This window comes from Molothrus ater, chromosome 11, assembly GCF_012460135.2.
Source record: "Molothrus ater isolate BHLD 08-10-18 breed brown headed cowbird chromosome 11, BPBGC_Mater_1.1, whole genome shotgun sequence".
In the NCBI taxonomy this organism is placed as follows: Eukaryota; Metazoa; Chordata; class Aves; order Passeriformes; family Icteridae; genus Molothrus; species Molothrus ater.
The window spans coordinates 13,261,507-13,286,949 of record NC_050488.2 but is presented as its reverse complement, the minus strand read 5'-3'; the positions used below and the strand labels follow the sequence as shown (position 1 = coordinate 13,286,949).

Sequence of the window (25,443 nt, the reverse complement as noted above, 5' to 3'; positions counted from 1 at the left end):
GTCTGAATCAAAAGATAGAAATACATTATTCAGATACATTTTTGCATAGTAAACAAACAGAAGGGGTTTTAATACATACTTTAATTCTATGCGTGAGATTTTTTAATGTTCTAATAATTCTGGATCAACCCACTTGGGCTGTAATGTGATTCTTCAAACTATTGCAAAGAGCAGTATGAAATGAGTGCTTTTAATTTACTGATTTTTCTAGGTATTTTAAAAACAAGACAGGTAGTCAAGTAAATAAATATCATGTGGTAGGTGCATGATGAAAACACAGTACAGGCAACCTAATGCCACCAATCTTATTTTGCTACTTTTTGCTGTTTTTTGCTTATGGCAGCAATCAGCCAGAAGACTTCTCCAGCTGATTACCAAATCTCAGGTTCTCTCCCTCCTTAGGTCAAATTTCAAATCATCATATTTTACATTTAGCATTTGTGATTTTGAAGCCTTGTTTCTGTGTTTAAGTCTGTCCCATGCCTCTGGACAGTACCTTTATCTATCAGTGTCCTGGAAGATAAAACAAGTAATCATCAGTAGTATTTTTAGTTTTGTCCATAGCATTGCCAAGTGCAAGGGCAGGTGGTACATTTGATTTTCCAGCTTCTGGAGACAGTAGCTTACCATTTCATCACTGGAGGGTAGTCCTGGTATGGAATATGTTTCTCTCCTTTGTCAGAAGCATTTCCTTCATTGCAAAGAGAACTATGTCTCTTTACTGAGTTGTGTGAAAACATTCTGCATGTTTTAATCAGAATGAAAAACCCCCATGGGTGGTTGCTGATGGACTGCTTAAGAGAAATGAGGCAGATTGATTGAAGTTCCTAATAGTCATTTTTTCAAGCATCAGCACAAGATAGCAGGTGTTTTCTCTGCTAAGCAATTCTTCTAGTAGCTAAAGAGACTTGATTTTTTTGTATGTTGTCAACTTTCAAGTTTAATATATGCTAAGGGACACATCTCAGACACTTAATCTTCTGTTGTCTTTATGTGGAAAAGAATGTAGAACCTTTTCAAATCTTTGAAACAGGCATACTTAAAATCTCCAGACTTCCATAGTCTGTTGAAGCATTTCCTTTCATCTGTGATTTTCAAAAATAAAACAAGACATGGTGCTTCTTAGAAAATGTTTATTACATGGAAATATAGTAATCTTATTTGTTACTGTATCTTATACTAAGACTTACATGTGTTTTTCTGGTGTAAACCCTGATTAGATGCATCTGCTGCCCTTAATTTAAAAGTTCTTCTGTGGAATCAGACCACTACAAAGCCAGAAGTTCCTTTAGAAGAACAAGTATTTCTCAAAGACATTTGTATGTGGGAGCAGGTACAGGTGTGTAGGCACAGAGTTTGGGGTAATTGGGTGCCTGAGCCTCAACCCTAATGGGCTGCAGCTGGGAAAAGCAGGTGAGCAGCATTGACAGCAACCAGGGAGTTGCCAGGGGGTGCCCAGGGGCACTGACCAACCACCAAAGGGAACAGAGGGCACACAGGTGCAGTGCATCAACAGGAGGGGTAAAAGGTTCTGCTGAAGAACAAGAAAGGCACATTGCTTGCAGCCTTCTGATGAGGTAAGGTGTTACTCTGTATGGGTGAATGCTTAAAGCTTTCTGAAATTCTGTGGTGATACTCTGTGTATTGTGGCTATCTCAACTGATACATGCTGTGACACAAGTGGGATGATAAATCAGAATAAATCTCTTAGATTAGGACCAAGTTGAGGTCTTACTGTACACTTGTAATCTTGCAAGTAAAGAACTGCAACAGAAGATCCTCCGTGGCTGTAGCAGTAGATTTCCCTGTCTCAGGCAACATATGAAACTGAATTTCCTGATTAGTCACTTGGTTCAAACTGGGTAATGCTTCTGATGTGTCTCAAGTATTGTCACATGAAATTTGTCATTTCTTCATTTTTCACCCTGCAGTACCTTGGATATTTCTGATTGAATTAAATACTTTAAATACTCTAGGGCTTAAAGACCTAAAATAGAGACAGTTGGGACTGTGCTTTAGCTATTTAAGAGGGGTTTTCATTCTTGTCACGAAGAGAGAATATTTTAGTGAATGAAAGTGGAATTCTTTGACTTGCTATAAGAGAAAATGTAGCAGTGATCATCTTCACATTCCAGTTGCTTAAGCTAGACAGTGTGGATGGAAAATGGCAAAATAAACTTTCTTCAATTTGCCAGTGTTTCTACAGTTGAGGTATTTAATGGAGAGATTAAGAAAATGTGGTTTATTTCATACATCCTGTGTTCACTGATTTGCATTGTGGCAGAAAAAATGTGAAATCCTATTTGCGCTTTTCAAAGAACATATGACCCAAATGTTTACAATGCAGGACAAATGAAAATGGGAGGGAGAAATTGCGTTCCCTAGAATTCTGTAGCCCTGCCAAGATGATGAGAGACAACTTTAAGAAATTATATGTAAATTTTTTGCTTTGGAAAGAAGCCTTTTCCACCCCTTCTTCAAAGACATGATCATTTTTTGGAAGATGTAACAACCATTGCAAGACCCCCCAACTGATGAGCCCAGGAGGCACTTTCTGCTGGAAGCTGTACAGGCAGTTTGATTGTTTTATTCCTGTTGCTTGGAAAAGGCAGAGTCAATCCCTTAATTATCTTAACCATTGTCTCTTTCAGACCCTGAAGATCAACCCTGACCATGCTGAGATTTGGGCAGCACCTCATCAAGCCCTCGGTGGTGTTCCTGAGGACAGAGCTGTGCTTTGCTCTGGTGAACCGCAGGCCGGTGGTGCCAGGCCGTATCCTTCCCATGCTGCTGCTCCCTGGGAAAGGCAGGACATGCTCGGGACACTTGGAAGGCCAGGTAGGATGCAACATGGGTTTATTCCAAGTCCAGGCAGTGATGCTTGATCAGAAGATGCTTGATCAGTGTTGCAGAACTGCTGAAAACAGTTGCTTAGCAACTGTGACCTTCGAGGTGAAATTCTATTGACCTTATCACCACAGAAGATATATAAACAACCAGGTGCTACTAAAAGCATTTTGAAGTCTATTGGAGGTGGTACTGTTTATATTCCGTATTATGCTAAATAACACATCCCACTTCCCTTTTAATAATGTCACTTATTTTTTGATGTGGTAACTCTTTTATGGAGGATTTTCAACTTTTCCTGGCTAAACGTATACCATTTGTTAAATGCCGGTAGAACCCTGTATGAAGATTTTGAAGACTTTTTTTGGGGGATGCAGATTGCTTTGATTAATTTAGGTGGGAATGGATTAAATAAGCCATCTGTATAGTGCACACATTTCATGATGAAAATATGAAGCCTCATGGTATAAGTAAAATTCTTGAGTTTGAAACTGTATTGTAACTTGATTATACAAGATGTTCCATGTACCTATTTAATGTGTTGTGTAGTCTGTTATTTTCCAGTCAAAATTCTGCTGCTCTGTAATTTGTGCTGATTTTAGTGGCTGGAAATGAAATTTTTCAGAAATAATTAAGACTGATCTCCTCTTCCATAGAGGTTCATGATAAAATTTTAGGAGGAGCTCCGGCAAAGAATGAATGTGTTGGGGGGAAAAAAAGGAAGTTGTCTAGAGTCTATTGAAAGTTTTCTTGTTAGTTTTATAGTTTTATGTTGGTTTTTTCATAACTTAAAATCAAGTGAATTTTAATATAGATTTTTAAACCCCAAATTATTTTTCCTCTTAAGTATGGAACCTTCCTTTCCTCCCACCAGTTCTGTAGATTATAATTGTTCAATATTGAACTTTTCTCTCCACCTGTTTTGAATGGTGTTTCTGTGTACCAGAAGTCAGAGCATGGCAAAGATGCACAGACTTCATAGAAACTTTAAAGGTGTCACTGTCTCACCAATATACTTTAATGAGTTAAATGAACAGTTTTTCTGATCTCTGAGTTTCTGAAATTCTAGATGTAAATCCAAGGTGATTTACAGATTTCTCATAACAAAAACTGTTTTTAGAGCTATATAAAGGCAGTGTCACATCGATCACTCTGAGATGCAGGGCCTGTAACTGCCTGAGCAGTTGCTGTATGCATTGTATGGATCAGAGAGTAAATAAACTCTTATCTGTTCTGTGAGTACAGGTTTTAAAAACAACATTTGACTTTTTAAAAAAATTAATCAGTTAAGTGAACAATTGCATCTGTTGTTAAAAATAGAGTGTTTCAGATGAAGCATTCTTGTTTTAAAGTTTTGTGAGCACCTAGTAATGACAAGTTAAGGACCCTATAAAACTTAATTATTACAAGCTTCTTTTCTTCTTAAATAATTAAAGATTATAAACTCTCATTGTATAATTATTGCTGACTTTTGGCAGATACATTTATTTGCTCAGGGTTTAGCTTTGTTATCCCATAATGAGTTTTGCAGCGTATTTTATAGTGTCACATTGTTTTAATAGCTTGTGTTGTAATATATAATGTAGTCTTTGTTTCTCCATTGAATAAATGTTCAGGTAATAAAAACCCAACCCTTTTCCTCTCTCATTACAATGAGAAGAAATTAGGAGAGATCTTGATGTAAAGGCTAGAATACAGTATGTAAAATAGAGCAATTTGCAGTTGTAAGCCTTTTTAAGTGTCTGTATAATGCAGCATTCATCTGGAGACCTGACAGTAAGAAGTGTATTTTCTTTGTTTTATTGCAATAATTTTATCTGCCTTGTCTTTGGCACATGTGTGACATTTTTTTTCAGTAGAAAATAAAATATTAATGTATGTGAATTAGAGAGACAAAGGAAATCAGTTTGAAAGCCAGATCACTCCAGGTGGTGACTTTAATTAACTAGTAAGGTTGAAATTCCATCTTGAAACAGAACATAGGGTTGGAATTATGAATTTGCAGTAAGAGTTTTAAAATAAAACTATTCTCTGGGAAAAAGTCTGTCACAATGGCCTTGTGGAGTTCAGTGTGACTTGAGCAATGCCAAAGCAGGCATTGTTCACTTACACATTGCAAAGTTTTGTTTTGTTTATTTTGAGCTGCCAATCCTGTGAATTTGTCTTGACATTTGAAAGGCAAATTGTGCCAGAAGTCCAAAATTAGGTAGAGTAAGAATATAGTATTTATGGTAAGGAAAGGGTTTTCCTGTTCCTGGACAGAGCGGCCTCATTTTTCCCAGCATTAGACTTCTGCCCAATGGGTGCACTGATTTCACAGACTCAGGAACTCAGTTTGTATTGGGATTCCTTCAAATGATTACTGCAGATTCTTGGACAGGGAGGTGCTGGGTTCTTATTATTGAGTAAGGATATCCAACATTAAACTGGAATCTTCAGTGTGCAAGCCACAACGTGCACATGTGTGGGTCAGTAGGAAGCATTGACCTCTTCTGGCACAAGGAGACAGAGGAGAGCTGCAGGTGGTTAGGGTGCAGGAATGGTGCCTGTTCCTCTCAGGAGATCCAGTCCCTTTGCTCTCACCTGGCAGGCAAAGACTCAGAGGTGTTGGACCACAGGCTGTCTGGAGACATTGTTGCTTGTAATAATAAGGATCTGTGTCTGCTCTGCTGTTGCCTTTGCCTTGTCTGATATCAGAGCAGAAGGCACATGGCATTGGGGACAGTGTTGATTAATGAGGTACTGGATTTTGGAGTGTACTTTTATAATGCCTTTCTGACATTATTGCAGAGCCAAGAGTCTGGGTAGGAACACAAATACTGTATTCAGTGCACATCTGGGCTGTAAGCTTGGAGTGGGGAGGAGGTAGCAGGGTGTTCTGGAAGCTTGCTGGGATACCTTATACAGGTATCCATTCCCTTTTTCACAGGGGTCCCTGTTTCCTCTCTGTTCTGTCAGCTTGCTGCTTTGCAGAGGGTGATTGTGAAAAGCAGTCGCTTGTGGCTCCCTTGAACAGCTCTGTGGTTGTTTTGGAGGAGGCAGCAATTCAATAGCTGGAGCAGTGCAGGGATGTGTCTATAGTCAGCAAATGCATTGTTTCTGTCACACAAAGGGCACAAGACAAACTGAATCAGCTCACGCAAGCAGCATGAGCTCAGCTTCTCCTTGGCTTCTTGCTTGAATTACTTCATTCAGAACCTTGCTGCTTCCATAGAGCAGAACTGTGGTGCTGTTTGAAACAAATTCCATCTGCTCTTTGACATGGACCTTTTGTGCTTTAATGTGGTAGCAGATACCTTGTGAATGGCCTACCATTTTATTGATATTTTCTTAGCCCTGCACCAGAGCTTTACATGGTTTCACTCCCATCTTCAATAAATATGAACTGGTTTTTATCACTGCCTTTCTTATGGTGTTGTGCAGGGTACTTGTTTTCATCTTGTGTTAAATATGAAAAATGAATTTTGACATTAGCAGAATCCAATTGGAGACTAGGACTTTTTATTATAAATAAAATTATTCATTAGTTATGTCCATTTTTTTTTTCAGTAGACAAGGTATTGATCTTTAGATTTGTGTTCAGGGTGCCATAAGAACTAGCACAAAAGGAACACAGCAACATTTGTAAATTGATTGAATGCAGTGTGTAATGACAGAGACAAACAGCAGATCTATGGCAATACTATATTATACAAAGCATTTTTCAGCAGTTTATTGAATTGGTTATTAAAAGGAACAGTCTTTCCAGCTGGGAACAGCAAACTGAGGGTTATTGGGAACAAGTACTTTTATAGAAATTTGTGGACACTTTGGCTCCCTTACTAAGGGCGCACGTATGTGTGTAATAAATTAGAATAAACCATTTACAACAAATTTTCATATGGGATTGATTATGAAAAGGTTTTTCCATCTAAAAAACCCCAACAAAACAGAAACAAAAAAGGAAGACTGTTTAACTGTTACATACTGAATTTCGCTGGACTATTTTGTACTGCTCTTTTCATAGATATCTAAGTTTTCCCACCAGAAAGTATTCTGATTGTGGGGAATAGACCATGTATAAAACCCCAAAGCATATGATGTTTTCTGGCACCTTCATCACTACATGGAGGTAATGGTCATTATTTGTTGCCGAGGCCGTGTGCTGTTCTGTGAGTTCCTGCCGCTTGTTCCTGTTATTAATGAGCAGAGAAAACATTAGTTGAACCAGATGCTCCCTTCAAAGGGCTGCTAACACCCCGAGCTGCAGTGTAATTGGTCTGCTGCAGGGGTGGGATGGGATCCAGGGTCAGGCAATGTGAGAGCAGCATCTGCTCTGCTGCACAGTTTGTCTGGCTGGGAGCTCCCTGTCATCTGCTGTCACAACGGCTGTATTGCTTCAGACTGATGTGTTCTGTAGTGCCACAAATATTTTCCTAATGCTTTCCTTAAAAATAAATGGTCTTTTAGTATTATTATTGTTAATATATTTTCCAAGTAATTTTCATTTAGTTTCAGATCTGACAGAGTTTCCACTGAAGATAGCGCACTAGAAAGAACAGTAGTATTCTCTCACAAGTTTGGTTGAAAACTGTGGTATTTATCTTGTATATGAAATTTAAATTCTTCCTAAACATACAGAATTGCTGTTATGATTTTATTAGTACATTAAACATTTATCATATCTATATCTATGCTCTGTAAGTATGAATTTTATGGGTTTCAGCCTAAATAAGTGTTAATATTTACCATAAAACTAAGATTAAGAAAATAAAATTTGTTATATTGCCAAATATATGTTTATATCTACATATTCCAATAATGTGCACTGCATGTTTGCAACAACTTGTTTGAGATATCTAATCTTGCAGGAAAGTACTCTTTAGTTCTCATTACATAAGCTTCCTATACATTACCACTATTATTAGTTTGTTTAGCACAATGTTAAGGAGCAGTCATGTTCCATTTAGCTCTTTAGCAAAGAGATAAAAGTAAAGGGGTTTGGTAAAGGCTTTCTAATTTAAATAGGAGGCTGGAGATGCAAGGGAATCACAATGGAGACACAAAATGTTGTTTGGTACAATAAGGCCTGAGTTACTTACATGAATTTTTCGAAATGTGTGATAACTCTTGAAGAGGAGGGCATTAGGAGGAGGATGCAGTTCATTTGCTTGTGCAGAGAAGACCTCCTGAAGAACTAATATAAATGATGCATCTTTTTTTTAAATGGGGAGGAAGTGTAGAATATATCTCTTCATTAGGAATGCAGAGGAAATTCAGACTTTATGTATTATAACTATCTGAAGCTGTTGCGTATTGGTGAAAACTCCTGAATTTTTTTACCTCAGATTCCAAATAAAGCTGTTCCATGGCTCTTCCTTACTGATCCCTCAAGTAGGATTTATTAATGCTTTATAATGTTTACTTGCACAAATGAGTGTAAGAAAAACAGTTCCTATGCTCAATAACTTTCAGCAAAATTAAGCTGCGTTGTACAGAGGGCAATGAGTGGGACTGTGCCCTTGGCAGCACCAAGCCAACAGAGTATTTGCTGTACTCTCCAGCTCCCTTCTGGGAAAAGGGCTCTCCTCCAACAGCCCAAGGAATGACTGATCCGCTCTGTGTATGCAAACCACTTGAATTTGCTGGTGGTAGAGAGGCCAGTTAATTATCTCAGGGCTGGAGTCATTTTGTTTGCAGTCTACAAACAAAAGGATGGTATTTGACTCCCATTAAGAAATGCTGCTAGTGAAGATAAGAGATTCACGGCTCTGTGCACAAAGGCTTGTCTGTATGACTTATTTGTGGGGATGGAGTTCAACTGTCTCATTTGGTCTGATAAAAATGCTTTCTCCCCCTTCAAATCTTGTCTTGCTTGGAAGGTGCTGACTGTTGAAAGAGGATGTCCTTCACCATAAGGGTATACAATTCTGTTTGCATTGTTATAGTTGTGTTAATATACTGGTATTGATGAAAATCCCATTCTAAATCCTTTGTGCCAGTATTGTAAATAGAAAGGAAAAAAAAAATTAAAGTAATATGGTCAGAAGTATCTCTTGCCTATTTACAAATGGAATAAATTACCAGTTAAATCACTTATTTACATGTATTCAGCAGATTGGTGGTAAGAATTTCTCAGGCTGTAGCACAACCTACATTGGAAGAGGTGTTAGGAAAACTGTGTAAGGCCACATAAGGGAGAGGCATCAGCTCCTGGGTTGGAACCTGTTGCATCTTACCAGGGCTGTGGAGGGTGAGCAGTCTCTTAATAGTTATGTGTTGAACCAACCTTCAACCCTGACTGTGTGGAGAGTAATGAGATCTCTGGGCTTGTAAGCAGTGTCATAATAGGTTGGATTTATGCAACTAAATTTCTTGACTACATTGCTAACGAATATTGAAATTCAGCTAAAAACTCCCATTTCTGTCTAATGGCTTTTATTCACCTGTTTGTCATCATTGCTGATTGGAACTTATAAATGCCTTAAACGGCATTATGCATGAACCTCTCTACTACTCTTTGTGTTTCAGGGGCACTCAACTGTCCAATTCTGAAGGTGTGTTAGTAATGTGTGTCTTCTAAAGTGGAACTGCTTGTCCTTATGAGCTCCAGGGATGCGCAGAAGGGCTCCCATTTTGTCATGTTTGCCCTTGTTATCAATTTTCAAAGCATGTTACAACTTTAGTTTCCAAGTAACTGAAGTGAATCTAGTTTGAGATTTCTGTCATTGGGGTGACAGAAATACCTGGTAAAAGAATTTATTTTAGCATAGCAAGAAACCTGGCCAAATGTTTAGTGAGAAAAGCATCAATCTAAGGAGCTGGAAGAAGTCAAGCTTGAAAAGCAGAAGAGCAAAGCAATGTAGAAGGATATGAATTTAAGTGGTAGCAAAGTTTTGTATGAAAAGTGGCAGGGAAACTAAGGCAGGACTCAGGAAATGTTAAATGAGTGTTTCCTTTGAGGTTTAACACAATAATGGGGACTCTTGTTTAAAAAACTGTCAAGTCCTGTGTGTCTTATCACTCTCTACAACCACCTGAAAGGAGGTTGTAGGGAGGTGGAGACCAGTGTCTTCTCCCAAGGAACAAGAGATAGGACAGAGTTGTGGCCTGAAGTTGTTCTGAGGGGGGGTTAGATTGGACATTAGGAAAAATGTATTTGTCAAAAGCGTTGCTCAGCTCTGGCACAGCTGCTCAGTGCAATGGAAGGATCACTTATCCCTGGGGGCATTTAAATGATGTGTAGATGTGGCACTTGGGTATATGGGTTAGTGGTGGCCTTGGCAGTGTTGAGTAAAGGGTTGGCCTTCAGGAGATTAAAGGCCTTTCCCAACCTGAACAGGTTCTGTGATTCTATAAATAATGAATACTTCTAGTCCAGCATTTACTTTCTAGTCTAGTAGAGAGCAAATTTGTAATTGGTGTACTTACTGAACAAACCTGTAATTTTATCCTTTTTATCATGTCATTAATACCCAAATAAACAAATGGATGGTAGATAACAAGTATAAAGGAGGTGTTTGCTGCTGTTGCACTTTTGACACTATAGAAAATTTATGTTCCTGCACCAGTAGCAGATAACCACAAGCTTTGCGTTCAAATTCCAATTACTACGAATTTCAGAAAAGAAAGGAGTACAAACAAGTTTTTTCTCTCAGTATATAACTGGATTTAAGTTCAGATTTTTTTACTAATTTAAACAGTTTCTAGCTAATGAAGGAGATGACAGTTACAAGCCATTCCTGTTACAGTTTGTGCACCTTTTTTTCCTCAATATAGCCATTAGAAAGTGATATGCAGCACACACACAGTTAACCAAGTCTGGGCAAGCTATTGCATGACTTGCTCTTACAGCAGAATATAATTAAAAGAGATGATTGGAATACATGGTTATTCATAATAGATGTCACACAATTACCATAAGTAATGCAATACATGCAAAATCTCCATTTGTAATGAGAATAGATTTGCTGGAAAGTCAATTGGAAATTTCATTTATTGCTTATTGTTTCCAGCATATTGGGCTATTTTGTGCTATTCAGTGTAATACAACTATGTGTTTTCTTCAGGAACACATTTTTTGAGAGGCATCTGGCATGAACTTCCTATTGCAACTCCTAAGAGGTGATCCAGTGATTCAGTGTTAATCTGTCATCTCTTCTTGCTGTGAAGAGCCTAATATATGGTATTTTTCTGTTGAAACATACATTAATATTCCTTAATGTACCATAATCATATTCTAAAGAAGATATTTCATCATTTCACAAGTAACCATTTTGTTCTCCTTATATTTTGAGGACCTTTACTGTGGTTTAACCCTAGTCAACAACTAATCACCATATAGTCACTTTCATGTTCCCCTGCAGCAGGAAGAGAGAGAGAATTGGAAGGGTAAAAATAAGAAAACAGTGTTTGGTATAAAGACAGTTTAACAGGTAAAGCACAAGCTGCTCACATGAGCAAAACAAACCAAGAAATTCATTCTCTGGTTCCCGTGGGCAGGCAGATGTTCAGCCATCCCTAGGAGAGCAGTGCCCTGTTACATGGAACAGTTTGAACACCCCTTGGCTTCCTTCTTCCTCCCAAATCTTCTTTGGATTCCTTCTCCTTCCCTTAGCTCTCTATGCTGACCATGACCCCTCATGGTCTGGGATATCCCTTGGGTCTGTTGGGATCAGCTGTTCCAGCTGTGTCCCCTTCCACTCCTTGTGTCACCCCACAAGGTGGGGTGAGGAGCAAAGTGACAGTGCAAACATCCCTGAGTTGTCAATGCTGTTTCCAGCACAAACCCCAAACTGCCCCAGAGCAGCTCCTGTGGAGATTAACTCTCCCCCCAGCCCAAACCAGTACAACCTTCAGCAGCCAAGAGGGAAGTAAAGGGCATTCCATGTAAATGGGAGATAAGCAGAAATGCTGCCTGGAATGAAGGAACAGGCCCCTGTGATGTGCCATCCTAGTGCATTCTCCAGAGCATAGAGTGATCTGTATCTCTTCAGACTGCCTGGTGTAGGGGTTAGTCTTTGGGGGTAAAGCCAATTTACTGTATGAACAATGAGTGCAGGTACAGAGATCTGGAGAGAGTCCAGTCACCAATACAGATTTTTTCAGATGCAACTCAAAGGAAATCTTAAGCACAATTTCTTTGCTCTGACACAGTACTAGACTTCCACATACCTGTGTAAAATAGCTTGAGTTTTGAGATGCAAGGCCTCAAGTCTGTTTGGCTTCAGCTCCTCTGGCTTCTATTGTTTTTAGGTAGGGTGGAGTCCTTCCCTCCCTGTTTTCCTCCTCTCCAGTGCACAGCGCAGATAACTCATACCCAGTGTGTGCTTTCCCTCACTGGCTGCTCCAGAGGGGAGCACATACAGGGTCTCCCACCTCCTGTGTGTCCAAAGGTGCTCACCTGTGCTCCTTCTTTTGTTCAGGGAATGTTTTCCTCTGTGGTTTGAAGTGATAAATGAGATTATCAAGTACAGTGATTCCAAAAGGCACCATAATTGCTTTGCAGAGCTTCAGCGGAGGGTCAAGCACCTTCTCTGAGCAGGTAATTGAGTAAATTATGTTTTAGTAAGTTGTCTTGAGTAAAGTTAGATATCAACATAGCAGACAATGGAGGCTTTGTTGTAAAATGAGGCTAGAGTAGGAAGTGGAGTGCATAATTCATGGATACAGATGTATTTCGCTTTATCACTCATACCATATCTGGGTTTCTAAGGCTGCACAAGTGTGCACAGGCTGCTATTCATTTGCTAATGTATTTTACTTGTGCTGCTCCTTGTAACCTGCCGACTTCTACTGCTTCTAATCAAAACATGAAAACCTCAGCATCTCTCAGTGATCTCTCTTGAGAAATGTTCATCTTGTACAATAAAAGTTGAATATTCTTCTTCTGATGCTCCAGTGTAACATTGTACTGCATTCAGATGAGTGATCCCTCTAAGAGGCTGCCTAAGAGCTGTTGCTTTTAGTTCAGGATTCAATGATCTTTTCCTGTTGGTAATTGGGAATGTATTGAGGTGGCCTGTTACTATTTGCTTCATAGAATTAGAAATTGTGTGCAATGAGTATGAATTTAAGTACGTAAATTTGGAAATTCTGCTTTTTGTTGGTCTGATTTTTTTTATTGGTCTGATGAACATTTCTGGTCTGATGAACTTTGTGTATCAGAATACAAGATTTTACTCCAATGTGTATGTAAAAATGGAACTATTTATGAACATATTTTAAAAATGTGTCATTGTTTCATTCAGTATTTCTTTTTCTGTCACTCCCAGATAGAATTTGCCTGCTTGTAGAGAAAGAATATATGATACAGACTATATATTTAAATTATGCCATAGAAATGAACATTGCCAGAGTTCAGGCACTGAGAGCACGTATTGCAGGAGCACTTTCTTAGGCTCAGTTTCATTAATGATGTTTTAGGCGTAAGGCCTAACTAATTTGGGATTTAATTCACTTTACTACCTTCATACACCGAAGATAAAGGTGAGGAAAAAGTATAGTGAGCACCTGGCTCAGTAAATAAATGGCATTCCTGGCTGGGAAGAATCCTAGAGACCAATTGTGAAAGCATTACATTCCTGGAGACATTAATTAGTTGAAAATCATGTGTGATTTGGGGAGCAGGGGAAGAAGGGAGAAGTAGAGAAAGGGGAAGGTGAAACAGGTTTATATATATGGGAACAAATTTTCCAGGAATAGAAGTCTTAGATTAACAATGGCATTAATAAGAGCTATAGCTGTAAATCTGAATCTGGGGATTCCTGAACTAGGAGCAGTGATTTTTTTTTTAATATTTAAAGTAAACTTTGTGACTGAAACAAATTGCTGGAGATGAGGAACATTTGTTATTATCTGATACTTTGAAATCAAGATTGAACTTCTCTTTAATAAGAAGCTAATATCTGTATGGAGGAATAATAATGGAATCTGGGTTGACATGGAGGAATTGAGAACAATTTCTCTCTTTTTCTCTCACTCTCTGACTGATGGGGACTGTTAGTGGGACAACAATGAGCTGTGACATTTTTTTGCCATTCTCAAGCCTTCAAAATGGAATTTCATCTTTAAAAGAAAGATTGATATAAAAAGGAAGGGAAGAAGGTGTGTTAAGAAGTGAAGCCAACATAATTGGATAAGCTTTCAAAGGAGAAGTGCATCTTATTTCTGAAGGGGTATGATTTAACTTTAATAATAGGGAGAATTACAAATAAAGCAGCTTTATTGACCTCTTAACCTCATATTCCTGCCAGGAGCTTGAAAGGGAACATAAAGTTACTCTATTTCTAAATATCTGTTAATAACTAATTTAGAATTCATTAAAATTCTGCATAACTCATATATAGTAACTCATATATTAGTGATTGTATTTCTATACATTTTAACACTTCTGTGAATTGCATTCACTGTAAGGCAAAATTCAATTAATTTGAACTGCATGTGAAAAAAAGTCTGGTTTGGGTTTTCTACTGGCTGATCATGAGGACATATCAGGACACCTCTGCTTTACCTCCCTGTTGAGTGTTTGGTGCAAGCACCACCAGCAATACTGCAAACAATCTAATGCTTTCCTGTTAGGGCCAATTGCCTCCCATCTCAGTGTTCTGTATAAAACTTTGGCATATTTTCAAAATGAAATTGTGTGTTCTTCCCCCTGCCAATTGCTTTAGCTCCAGGTAGTGCAAATTAAAGACAAAATGAAGTCAAACTTTTAAATTCAATTTGCATAGCTCTGTTATGGTGGAGAGAAATTACGTTGGGAGTGAAAAGTCTGTAAACACTTTGAAATAGGATAAATGTATTTTTCAAATGACTCTTCTTAAAAAAATTTAGTGAGACACTTGAGACATGGCTGCTTACACTGAGAAGCAGAGGAACTAGCAGAGTATTGCAAGAAAGTTTTTTATTGCTATGTTTTTTTTTTCTACAGTCATTTTGAGTGAATGCAAAATGTGGAATTGACACCCTTCTTAGGTAGTGAGAAGATTTTCAGGATAAAAAAAAAAAGAAAACCACTTAACTAGTATCCAGTCATGTGGAAGCATACTAATGACATTTCTGCTCAATTAATGTTTCCTTACTATGACCCTATCAATATTAATAAAATAAGTTATACTTGCTTGTCTTTCAAAAAAAAATCTGAATTTGACCTGGAGAAAGTTCATCACAAAAATATTGCGGAGTTGTACAATTCTATTTTTATCAGCAATGTTAATGGAGCATTGCTGACTTAACATAATATTTTGCTGAGGCCATTTTAGCTTAGAAAACAATGCAAATTTTTCCCTTTTCTCTCATATTCCTTAACCAAATTAAATTAAATGCATCTAGTATCAATTATGACTTATTTATAAATACCTGTGGTATCGAATATAATTTTTTAATGTGGCGAAACATCCTTCTTACATGAGAGTTTGGTGTTAAAAGAAAGGGCACAATGATTTTTATGACATTTATTACATCTTTATATACAAATCTTAAGCTTGTTTGACCATTTTTTAAACTGTAGAGACACAAATTCAATATGAGTTTTCTTTTTCTGCATATGAATGATAATCTTAATCCAAACCTCCAGCAAGAGTCCCGGTCAGGATTTATTCATCCTTAAACAAGAAAAATTTGGTTTATTTATCTGGCATTCACAGCAGCATTGCTTGTTTTACTGGAACCTTGATGTGTGGTGTGGATTCTTTATTCTTGTTGAGGACTGATTTTTACATTTCTTGCTATTTTAGAAGCCCATGGATTTATCTGCTCGTTTGTATCTGTCCAGTGCTTGCAGTGTAGCAGACAGTTTGCAAAACTGCCTGCTAAAACCAGGGGCATTTTTGTGTGCAAATTAAACAGATGATTTTTTGTACCTGCCATAGGTAAGAATTATACATGGGATCTATTTGGAAATGTAATGGGGTTTGATCTTCCTAATTTAAATGCCAGCACACATAATTATGAATATTTTGATATGAAACAGATACAAAGAACCTGGCTCTACTAAATGAAAGGGTAAAAGAATTACTATTTTAACTAAGCTGTAAAAATGCAAGGTCCTCTTCTGTGCAGTGGTTAGATGGCTATTGTACCTGTGTATTCAAAAAATCTTCTGCTTTTGAGATATTCTATTTATTCCACATGAGGGCATGGTGAGGAGCAGGGGAAAGGGAGTGATGTGCAATCCAGATTTGAGTCTTTTCTCAGATCCCCCTTGATCTTTAACCATCACATTGATGGTACCTGAATGAATTTAACTTTGTACCTCAGCTAAAGTGTTGTCCATGGGGGATCATTTTATATTGCCTACAACATATCAGAGTAAAGGAAATAATGTGACTTGATACCTGTGTTTTGTCACGATTGAGAAGGCACAGAGAGATGCTCTATTTGTCTTTTTAAATAATGAAAGTTGAATCAAGATTGTCATCTGATCTGTCAGAGGATTCAGCAGCAATAACTATCTCCCATCTTATTACTTCTCCTTCCCTGTTTAAACTTTTTAATCTTTGCAAGAAAAATTGTCGACTGTTGTAGATCTCCAGTGTTTGTTGTGCCCATTTACTGCATGACATAAGGATAGGTGCTTACTTCTAAAGCCTATTTCCCAAGTTGGTGATTTTGTGAGGAGATGACAGTGTTCTCACCTGTCAGACACCTCCTGTGTTCTTATCCCTTCAGGTTTGCAGAGGAAAAACAATAACTTACTAAATCCATGCTCTTTATCCCTGCAGGTTTGAAGAGAGAAAAATCATGATTTATCTAATCTGATTCTGGTTTTAATTTGTATTTTGGTTTTAAATGGTATTTAAGGCTTTTTCTGCCATATATATTTGGTGGCTTTGATTTTTCAAAGCCATTGCTGAGAGCATGCTGCTGGTCTCCTTTGATAATTGTTTCCACTCATAGGCAGGGGCAATTTCATTAACTTTAAAAAGATTAATATTTGTCCTTCTTAGCAAGATGTGCATACTTGTTATTCTTAACACTGTACCAGTTTGTCAGTAGTCACAGACTGACCAAAATTGTTCATTTCTACCTACAAGGGGTAGAAGATAGCTTTAAGAGTAAGATACTCTGACACATAAGGAATTTGAGAATATTCCCAGTTGGAATTCACATTTTTGGGAAGATGTGACCATTAAAAAGATGTATTTACAAGTGTTTTATTTAAAAACTAAAAATGCCACTACAAATGCTGAACAGAAGAGGAACAGTGTGGAGGTATAAAATGTGTTTGTGTTTCTTATGAGAGACAGTGGACCTTTGACTGTCCCACTATTGCAGGGCTGAGGCACTTCCCTGTGAGCTCCTTATCCCATTGTCCTTGTTCCTTGCATTGGAGTGCAGTGAAAGCCAGCAGACTCATCTAAAACTAATGTTATTCCAACTCTTGAATCTAATTTTTGTTGGTTGTCAGTTGAGCTGCTGCACTCTGCAAAGCCTCTGCTGTCAGAGCCACAGAATTCTGAATATCTGTTTAAGAAGGTCCTTTGTGACGTCCTAATTATATTCCATGACAGCCTTGTTTGTTCTGTAAAATAATGAAACTGAAAACTTCCAAAATTAGCTTTAATATAAACACATATTCTATGCAACACAGTGATAAACCTTGTGAAAGTGCCATTCCCATTGAGTAATTAAATATCATTACCTGTAGTGACTGTTGGATTGTCTGTTTGTTAAGGAAAGGGAAGCACAAGTGTGCTGCATATACTGAAAGCAATTCAATTTGCCCAGTTAGCAGCAAGGTTTAAAATTGATTTCAGTTTCATGATTCATCTCATGATATTAGTTGTTTTGTGCCTTTTGATGTAAAAATATTAGACCTAAAATGTTTTTTTATTTTAAATTGTTGAAGCTTAAATTAACTCTAAAATTTTATATGCAGATTCAGTTGAAAATTGAGTTTAAAATATCCATTCCATATGAAAGAAAAAAAGGTAGTAATCATTTTTCTGTCCTCCTCCTTGGAGTTCTGGGCACACTGAATGCTGAGGATGTGACACAGGCTGCTGTTTTCTTTAGGGTTTTAAATCTGCTCTGTTAAGACACTGAATCCCAGGTCCTGGCCTTCACCCCTCTGCAGTATTTGGTAATAAGGATGTGATGGTGCATTTGGCACTAACAAAAGGAAGTAGAGAAGTAATTAATTAGGTTTGACTCTGCAGATGACAGTGTAGCTCAGATCACTTTGGACTATAAAAATACCACAAATGAAAGACATTTGGAAGTAGTTCCCAATAACTGGAAAAATGTCATTACTGGAAAATAATTTTAATGAAGCTGGAGAAACAGTAGGGAATAACTCAGAAACTGGTAGACTCTTTATACCCAGTTCCCTCCAATACCTTTTGGCAGCTATCAGAAGGAAAACAGTATTTTTTTCCCAGTTCTTCAGAAAGCAATGAAAGATAACTAGACTTAAATAAACTCTTTAGATCAGCTAGTTGTATATGATGGCAGCTCTTTACTCAATTAAAATGTCTTCATTTATTCTCCAAACCTGTATTGGTTTAGTTGTTTTAGCTGTAACTTAGGCATGCCAACAGATATACATTGCTCTGTGAATAAGGCTGTACTAATATGGAAAAGGAAACCCTATAATTAACTCAGGTCATGTTCAACAGGATTCTTGAAATTTGCTGAACTTCTCCAGTTTCATTCATTACTGAGTTGATTTTGATTACTTAAAAGCACATTGCCCATCAGTGGATCAAGCTAGATGGAGGATATAACTGCTGTAATCGAATGAATTTTCTTCTTTTCCCATACATAAAATACTGTAATAAATTAAAGACAATGTAATAAAAAGGCTGGTTTTGTCTTAATATTAAGACTCAGAGACTCCTTTCAGAAGTAGCCAATTTGTAGCTAAGAGGAAAGTCGGATTTTAATAAGGCTTTTGCAATCTGGTAAATACAATATTCAAAAAAGGTCTTGTCCTTACTTGTAATTTTTGTAGATTTTAAACATATTTTCCTTGTATTCATTTTTCCATGTCTTTGCCTATTGTCTATGTGTCTTATTTAGAAGATTGTGGTAGAAAGGGGATTCCTAATAAAGTCACAAGGATTTCTTAAAGAGTCCACTTAAATCAATAAATAGCTTCTGATAGCTGCTTAATGGCTGTCTAAGAACCTTTTACCGTTTTTCTTGACAATAGTTTTGATGGGAGAAAAAAAAAGTTGTATTCATGCAAAGCAAGTCTTTTAGATTACTTCCTGTAGTAGTTTGGTAGTAAGTATTAACACTGATAAGCTGGGCTGAGTGTAGTGTTTTGTCATGTTAGGTATAATAAAATAGAACTCTTTTAACTCCACAGCTAAATATGGTTCTTTCCTTTTTCTGATGTTGGTTTTGATCCTCTGCAGCAGATTTTGAGTTGTGTTGAGGGAAACATTAAATCATTGCTTTGAAGAAGAGGAAAATATTACTGATAACAAATTTCCTTGCATAAATGTTACATTCTCATTTTGGATCCAGACAGCTTTAATCAGCAATCAGTTTCCTGGGGTAGTTATGTCTCAGTGTTTGAGCTCTTGTTAGGATCACTAAGTAACCCATAGGACCAGCAGATATGATAAACTTGGTTGTGAAGAACATGGTGGTTTTAGGTGTAGCAAGTGAACTCATCTTCACATCAGGATTTGCTAGAGCTGAAAAACTACTGTTTGAATTTTCAATATATTTCTTTGTCATGAGCAAATATTCAAAATCATGATCCTTCTTTTAAATGGAGATGCATCACACAGACTCTAAAATCTAAATGATATGTGCTAGTTTCATTTGGAAGTATAATTAAGGTGTATAATGTCATTTAACTGTTTAATGAACTCTGCATAATGTAATGGAATACAAATATTTGACCTTCCTGACAGTGACTGATGGATTGAAGTTGCACAGCATGATATCATTAGAATGTCAAATAACATCATTATTCATGATTATCAGGAATTATTCAGGTGAAATGGCAAATGTAATAGAAAGCTATTATTTTTGTGGGGGCCTCAGATTGACTTTCTCTGTCAGTATCAGTCTTTTGATGATACAGGGGGAAGATACTCAGATTTATTGAGCTACAAAGAATTAATGTTATAGGTTAAACAAATGTCAGTAATATCAGTAAAGTACTTTCAGTAGGTCACGTCATGTATTAAGTGTCTAAGAGTAACTACTACAGGTAATGTTTTAACTTCTGCTGAAAACTAAAGCCATCTTTAGATTACAGGTGTTTGCAGCATAAAAGTATATCAATAACCACTACCTTCTGGCTGCTATTTTTGATCAGCAGAAAGGAAAAATTCCATAGTCTTTACAGTAGAACTGCAATTTCACCCTCTTTTCTCAGAGCCTACCTTGGGAACCCAGACCTTTGTTCTGAGAGAATTTAAACTGAAATCACAACAAGGTGTTATTCTGTCACTTAAATGCTCAGGAAGTTGATGGCTTGGGGCAGGAAGTACCATGGACTTGGAGCACTCAAGTGCCTAAAAATATGTGATTGACCATTGTAGATGGCTAAGACTAACCATCCTCCTGATTTCTATAGCTGCCTAGGTAAACACATGCTGTCTGAAGATATTAAAACTACTGCCTTTGTGAGGTTCTCCTACAGATTTACCATAAACAATAGAATTTAGCATGGAATTTAGTACAATTGGCTTTTATTTTACTTCCCTGTTGAATTTTGTAACTTTTAAACTTGTATACAGCCTCAGAGGAAGCATCCCTTCTTTTTACCCTCTTTTTCCCCCTCTGAAGATACGCTGACAGTAATTTGGAGTGCTTCTTGATTTGTGTATTAAACCTAAATCGCAATCCTAATGCTCCAATTTACTTTTTGTTCATGTTGTGCAAGTCGTAAAACCCTTCTGAAGTTGGTAGCTTGGGAATTTATGTGGAAGGATATTTTCTCTTAAGTGCCTGTATGATGTAAATGTGCTTGAATGGGCTGACAGAAGGCCAGGTGATTTCCAGTACCTATTTTTAGGGTGTTAAAATCTGAGTATTCTTTTGCTCCTTGCTGCTCTGGGCTTCTACCTCAGTCAACAGGTTTTCAATCTCACCAGAACTCCCACTTCACAAGTTGTCAAAGGGCTGCTCAAGCAGGAAATGGGAACCTTGAGCATGGTGTTTGTGATTTGAGGTGTGTGTTATTACCAGGGAGTTGAAAAGTAGCCTATCCTTGGATATGCAAAAGATGGTGAGTTATAACCCTGTACTGATTAGGAGAGTCTGGCAATGAGAGAAAAGTTATTGTTGTCATATTTATTTTTTTTTAAAGCACTGGAATACAATTACAAAACCTTGTTGGGGTTTGCCAGCTGTTCACCCCCAGCAGCTGGGTGGGCAATGCCTTGCATGCCAGGGGCTGCAGCTGCAGCAGCGCCATGGCTTGGGGACAGTGTTTATCAGATGCTTCCAAGTTGAACCTTGTGCATATTCAGAGTGTGTTGCTCCTCTGAATACAGAGGATCCTGGCTTGCAAAGCAGTTCCACAAGAAAAATCCCTGTGCCAGAAAGCTGCAGGCCAGAGCCAAGGGGGCTGACCAAGTCATGTGTACAACATAAACAAAATCCTTTGTGATTTTCATCATCATGTTTTGTTATGTTATTGCACTTAGCTTACAGAACAGAATAAAACAAACAGAAGACCAGTCAAAATGGTGCTGATTTGACCTTTGTGTACTTGTGTGAATAGTCCTTATTAATTTAATGTCTTTCTACTTATTCAAATGAGGCCATTTAATAAAACTAGCTTTGAGCAGAACTTTCTAGGAGCAGATGCTGTATTTATAGAGCAAAACCATAATTTTAAAGATTTATGAAATCATAATAAAAAGATTATTACATATTACTGTCTTTGGTTACACATTTATAAATTATTCTAAAGAAAAGGAATTATGTACATGAGGGGTCAATAAATTGTTTTCTCATAGATTCAACTGTCTTTCCTAACTGAGCTTGCCAGTTTGGGCTAAATTCGCAAGGACAGTAGTATAAAGGATTTTGGATATGAACATTTATCATGTGTGTAGCATGATAACATTTACATTTTATACTTTATCTTTAGGCTGGAAATGTTAATTCCCTGCCAGATTTGGCAGAGGGGGCAGATTGTATGTCAAAAGTAAGTAGGCAGCAGAGTGGAGAAGAGATACTAATGGTGACCCAAAATAAAGATTTTACAGGGGTTTGCCTTTTACTAGACAGTAGATAAATTACACTAAACTGATTCCCTGAGGCACAGATCCATATGAAAACAGTTTGAGTTTGGGTGGGTTCTTAAACTGTTTTCACCGTTTTTGAAACACTTTGTTTATTGTATCATTAGTAAAATAGAAATGAAGAATGTCTTCCTATTTAAGAATCACATTTCTCTTGAAGCCTTTGAAATATTTTACTAAGCATAATATTGTAATCACATTAGGGCTTAAAATACATCTGAGACTGCAATTTGTATATTCAGATACTCCAAACATTGATCAGGCATGTGTTTTATTTTCAGGAAGCTGCAGCACTAGTACAATTTCATTTAGCTGATTCCATTCTCTGGTTAGTTTGTTGCTTTAGTCCAATGCTTGTGCATATGTTATCTTGCTTGATGACATGGGGAAAATTGTAATGGATTAAAATGGTTTTTAATGAATTTTAATTACCTGTATTCATAAGATATATGAAGTAGAAATAGCTTTGTGAGCCATAATACTTATAGGAGGAGATCTAAATTCTGTAAGGGTTATATTTATCTCAAACTGATGAAAAGAGAAACTGAGTTATAATATGGAAAATAAACATGAGATTTAGGCTTTTATCCTTTCCAGTGAAGGTGACTGAGGTTTTCCATAGGAGGATACATTTGCTGTAGATTTTACTTGAAAGAGGGGAAATTATGCATATGTGGTGTCCTTGATCTCTTTGTAGAGTCTCTCAACTCCTTTTCCTTTGACTGTACAGGACAAACAAACAGCAAACAAATAGAAAAGTCCTAATTTAATGATTACTAGTTGCCTCAAAAAATAGTAGGGTGGAAAATTGTATCTCATCAATTTTTTATGGCTGTTATTGGAGTCAGGGACTGTGTTCAGCCCATACTTTGCACATTGATTGTAAACAACTGCTATGTTCCATCTTGCATTCTCAGTCTTTTCTTCTGTCTTGTAGGGATTATCAGGTCTCTTATAGCAAGTTTAATGGATCAACAATCAGATTTGATCTAAAAGATACCGTTTTTCTGTATAATAAAGAAAATCTCCAGTCTCCTAGGACTTGCTTTCTTCAGTTTTCCATCCTGTCTGACCAAAGATCCAAGCAGAAGTTTCACATACTTATTATAAGGCTATTTATATTCATGACTATTTCTATATGGGAGCAACAAAAGGAACTTTTGAATAATACCTTCAACAAAATGTAAAAAAAAAAAAGCTTTTAAGAAGTCTTGTTTTGTTGTAAATATGGAGTAAGGAGAACATTGCTTCATCTTAAAGATACTGGTATTTAAATTCCACATTTTTTCTTCATCTTCAGGGAATGTTGCTTTTCCAGCAATGTAGGGCTGTGCACTGTAAACATAGAGATATTAGAATGATTACACATTGAGTACTTCTCATAAATATCTTTTTAGTCTAGTTTAGGCAGAACAAGCACTGTTGTAATGGCACATGTAGTTCTCTTCCTGATGTAGTAAATTTTAAGGGATCAATAACAGCTTAAAGACAGAATTAGTAGCTACCTCTCATGTCTCCATATGAATGTAATGGCTGTCTTATCTGTGAGGAGCTGATGGCTATAAAATGAAATGCATTTAAATAAATGCCTAAGGATGATTAAAATATCATACAGAACCAAAGCACTTCAGCTGTAGATAGTCATTAAATTGACCATTAATAACTTACAATATAAGGGAATATTACTGTATTCATAAATTTTGCATGCAGATTTTATTAAGCTGGCATATTATATGAATTGATTCCCTGACACCTTCTAGCTGTGGCTGTATAGATAATAGTGTCTTGTAGGAGTTTTCTATAATCTGGGAATTCTGATTGACTGTTCCCAGCTAGAAATCAGAGTTTTGTTCTGGGTGGCAATTCTTTCAACCAGCTGTTAATCAAAGAATGTAATTATAGCATTGTGTTTAGAATGGTCATAATGTTTTGTCAGCATTTCTGTCACAAACTCCTTTTCTTCCAATGCTTGTAACTTGAACATGAGGACATTCTCAGACCTGTCAATTATGGTTACAATGTTTTTAACCTTTTTAAACCTGTTTTTAACTTCTGAAGAGCAGCTGTGGTGACAACTTGTATCCAGCCAGGGTCCCCCCACCACAATTCTCTATTTGCAGAAAGTGTATATGGGGTTGTGTGTGCTCACACACAAATGAACACAGCCTTTATATTTGTAATACCTGCCCAGGATAGTCAGGCCTTCAGTGACATTTCTTATCTGTGAATTTAGTGCAAATATCCCAAATTAGAAAATAAGGTATATCTTTAGCATGTGATAATCATTGTAGAATGTTTTTTAATACTGTTCAGGGAGAGAACTTGGTAGGACATAGCAACAATAACCTAAAATTTCTCTTTATTAAAAAAATTAAAAAGTAGTTGGAAATAAATCAAAATGAAAAGTTCGAATCTGATTATTTCCACAGCATAAACTTAGGTTGATTTCAAAATCATTCAGAAAAATACAATATCATAAGGAAAATGTAATTTCTATGGTTTGAAAATATAATTTCTCTAGTATGAAAATATCTTCTGATGATGAATTTCATCTTTCATACAAAGTATGAGGTTTTTCTCAACTGGAATGTGTTTTAGTTTTTAGAATCATTTAAGTAAAATTAACCAAAAGGATAAAGCTGAAATATTTTATGCTTATCATGAGGTGAGAATTCATTTAAACAATTCACCTGTAGGAAATGTTACTTTGAGCAACCTCTTCTTGCAATATGTTTCCATTTTAATATGAGGTCTTTTTTCTACAGAAAACAAGTTTCTAAACAAAATCAGGCTGTTAGGGCTTACTTAGAAATAGCAGATTGCCAGAAAGGTGATGAGGAAACTCCAGTTCTTTGCAAAATGCCTTTCAGTGTCCCTGTGTGGAAAATTTCTGCTTACACTTTCTTCTATAGGAAATATTCTGACTTGTTTAGAAGCAAGTCTTATTAAAGGAACAACTTTTAATGTGCAAGGCAGTGCTTATTTATCTCAACCCACAGGTAAAAGTTAAATTCATTCTTCAATGAGAACTACAACACAGAGCAGGGCTGTTTTAGAGGGCTGGAACAAAAAGTATGCTAAGAGAGTTCTGCATTAGGGAGTTTTCTACATGTCAGCTCTTTGAAAGGCAGTAGTTTTTGTTTTCCCATTTTACACTTGTATTAGCCCTGGGGCCGAGGCTGTAGGAAATGTTACTTAAAGGGGGATCAGTGATCCGAGCATTCGGAGCTCCAGAGGGTGCTGAGCACACAGAGCCCAGCCAGAGGTGGGAGCCAGCATCAGCCAGGGGCTGCTCTGGCTGGCTGAGGGTGACACGGGGCAGGGTGGGGGTGACACGGGGCTTTTGGCAGGGTGGGGGTGACACGGGGCTTTGGCAGGGTGGGGGTGACACGGGGCT

The 25,443-nt window shown here is 37.2% G+C and overlaps 1 protein-coding gene across 2 annotated transcripts in view; it reads left to right on the top strand.

Moving 5' to 3' along the window:
- The window catches only part of FHIT (fragile histidine triad diadenosine triphosphatase), a 518,625-nt gene that overhangs the window by 127,517 nt on the left and 365,665 nt on the right, over nt 1–25,443 (top strand). For both annotated transcript variants that reach the window (XM_054516097.1, XM_036391301.2), the window contains one exon: nt 2,652–2,773. In XM_054516097.1, coding sequence (XP_054372072.1) covers nt 2,674–2,773 — 100 coding nt within the window. In that variant the 5' untranslated portion in view covers nt 2,652–2,673. The remainder of the gene's footprint in view (nt 1–2,651; nt 2,774–25,443) is intronic.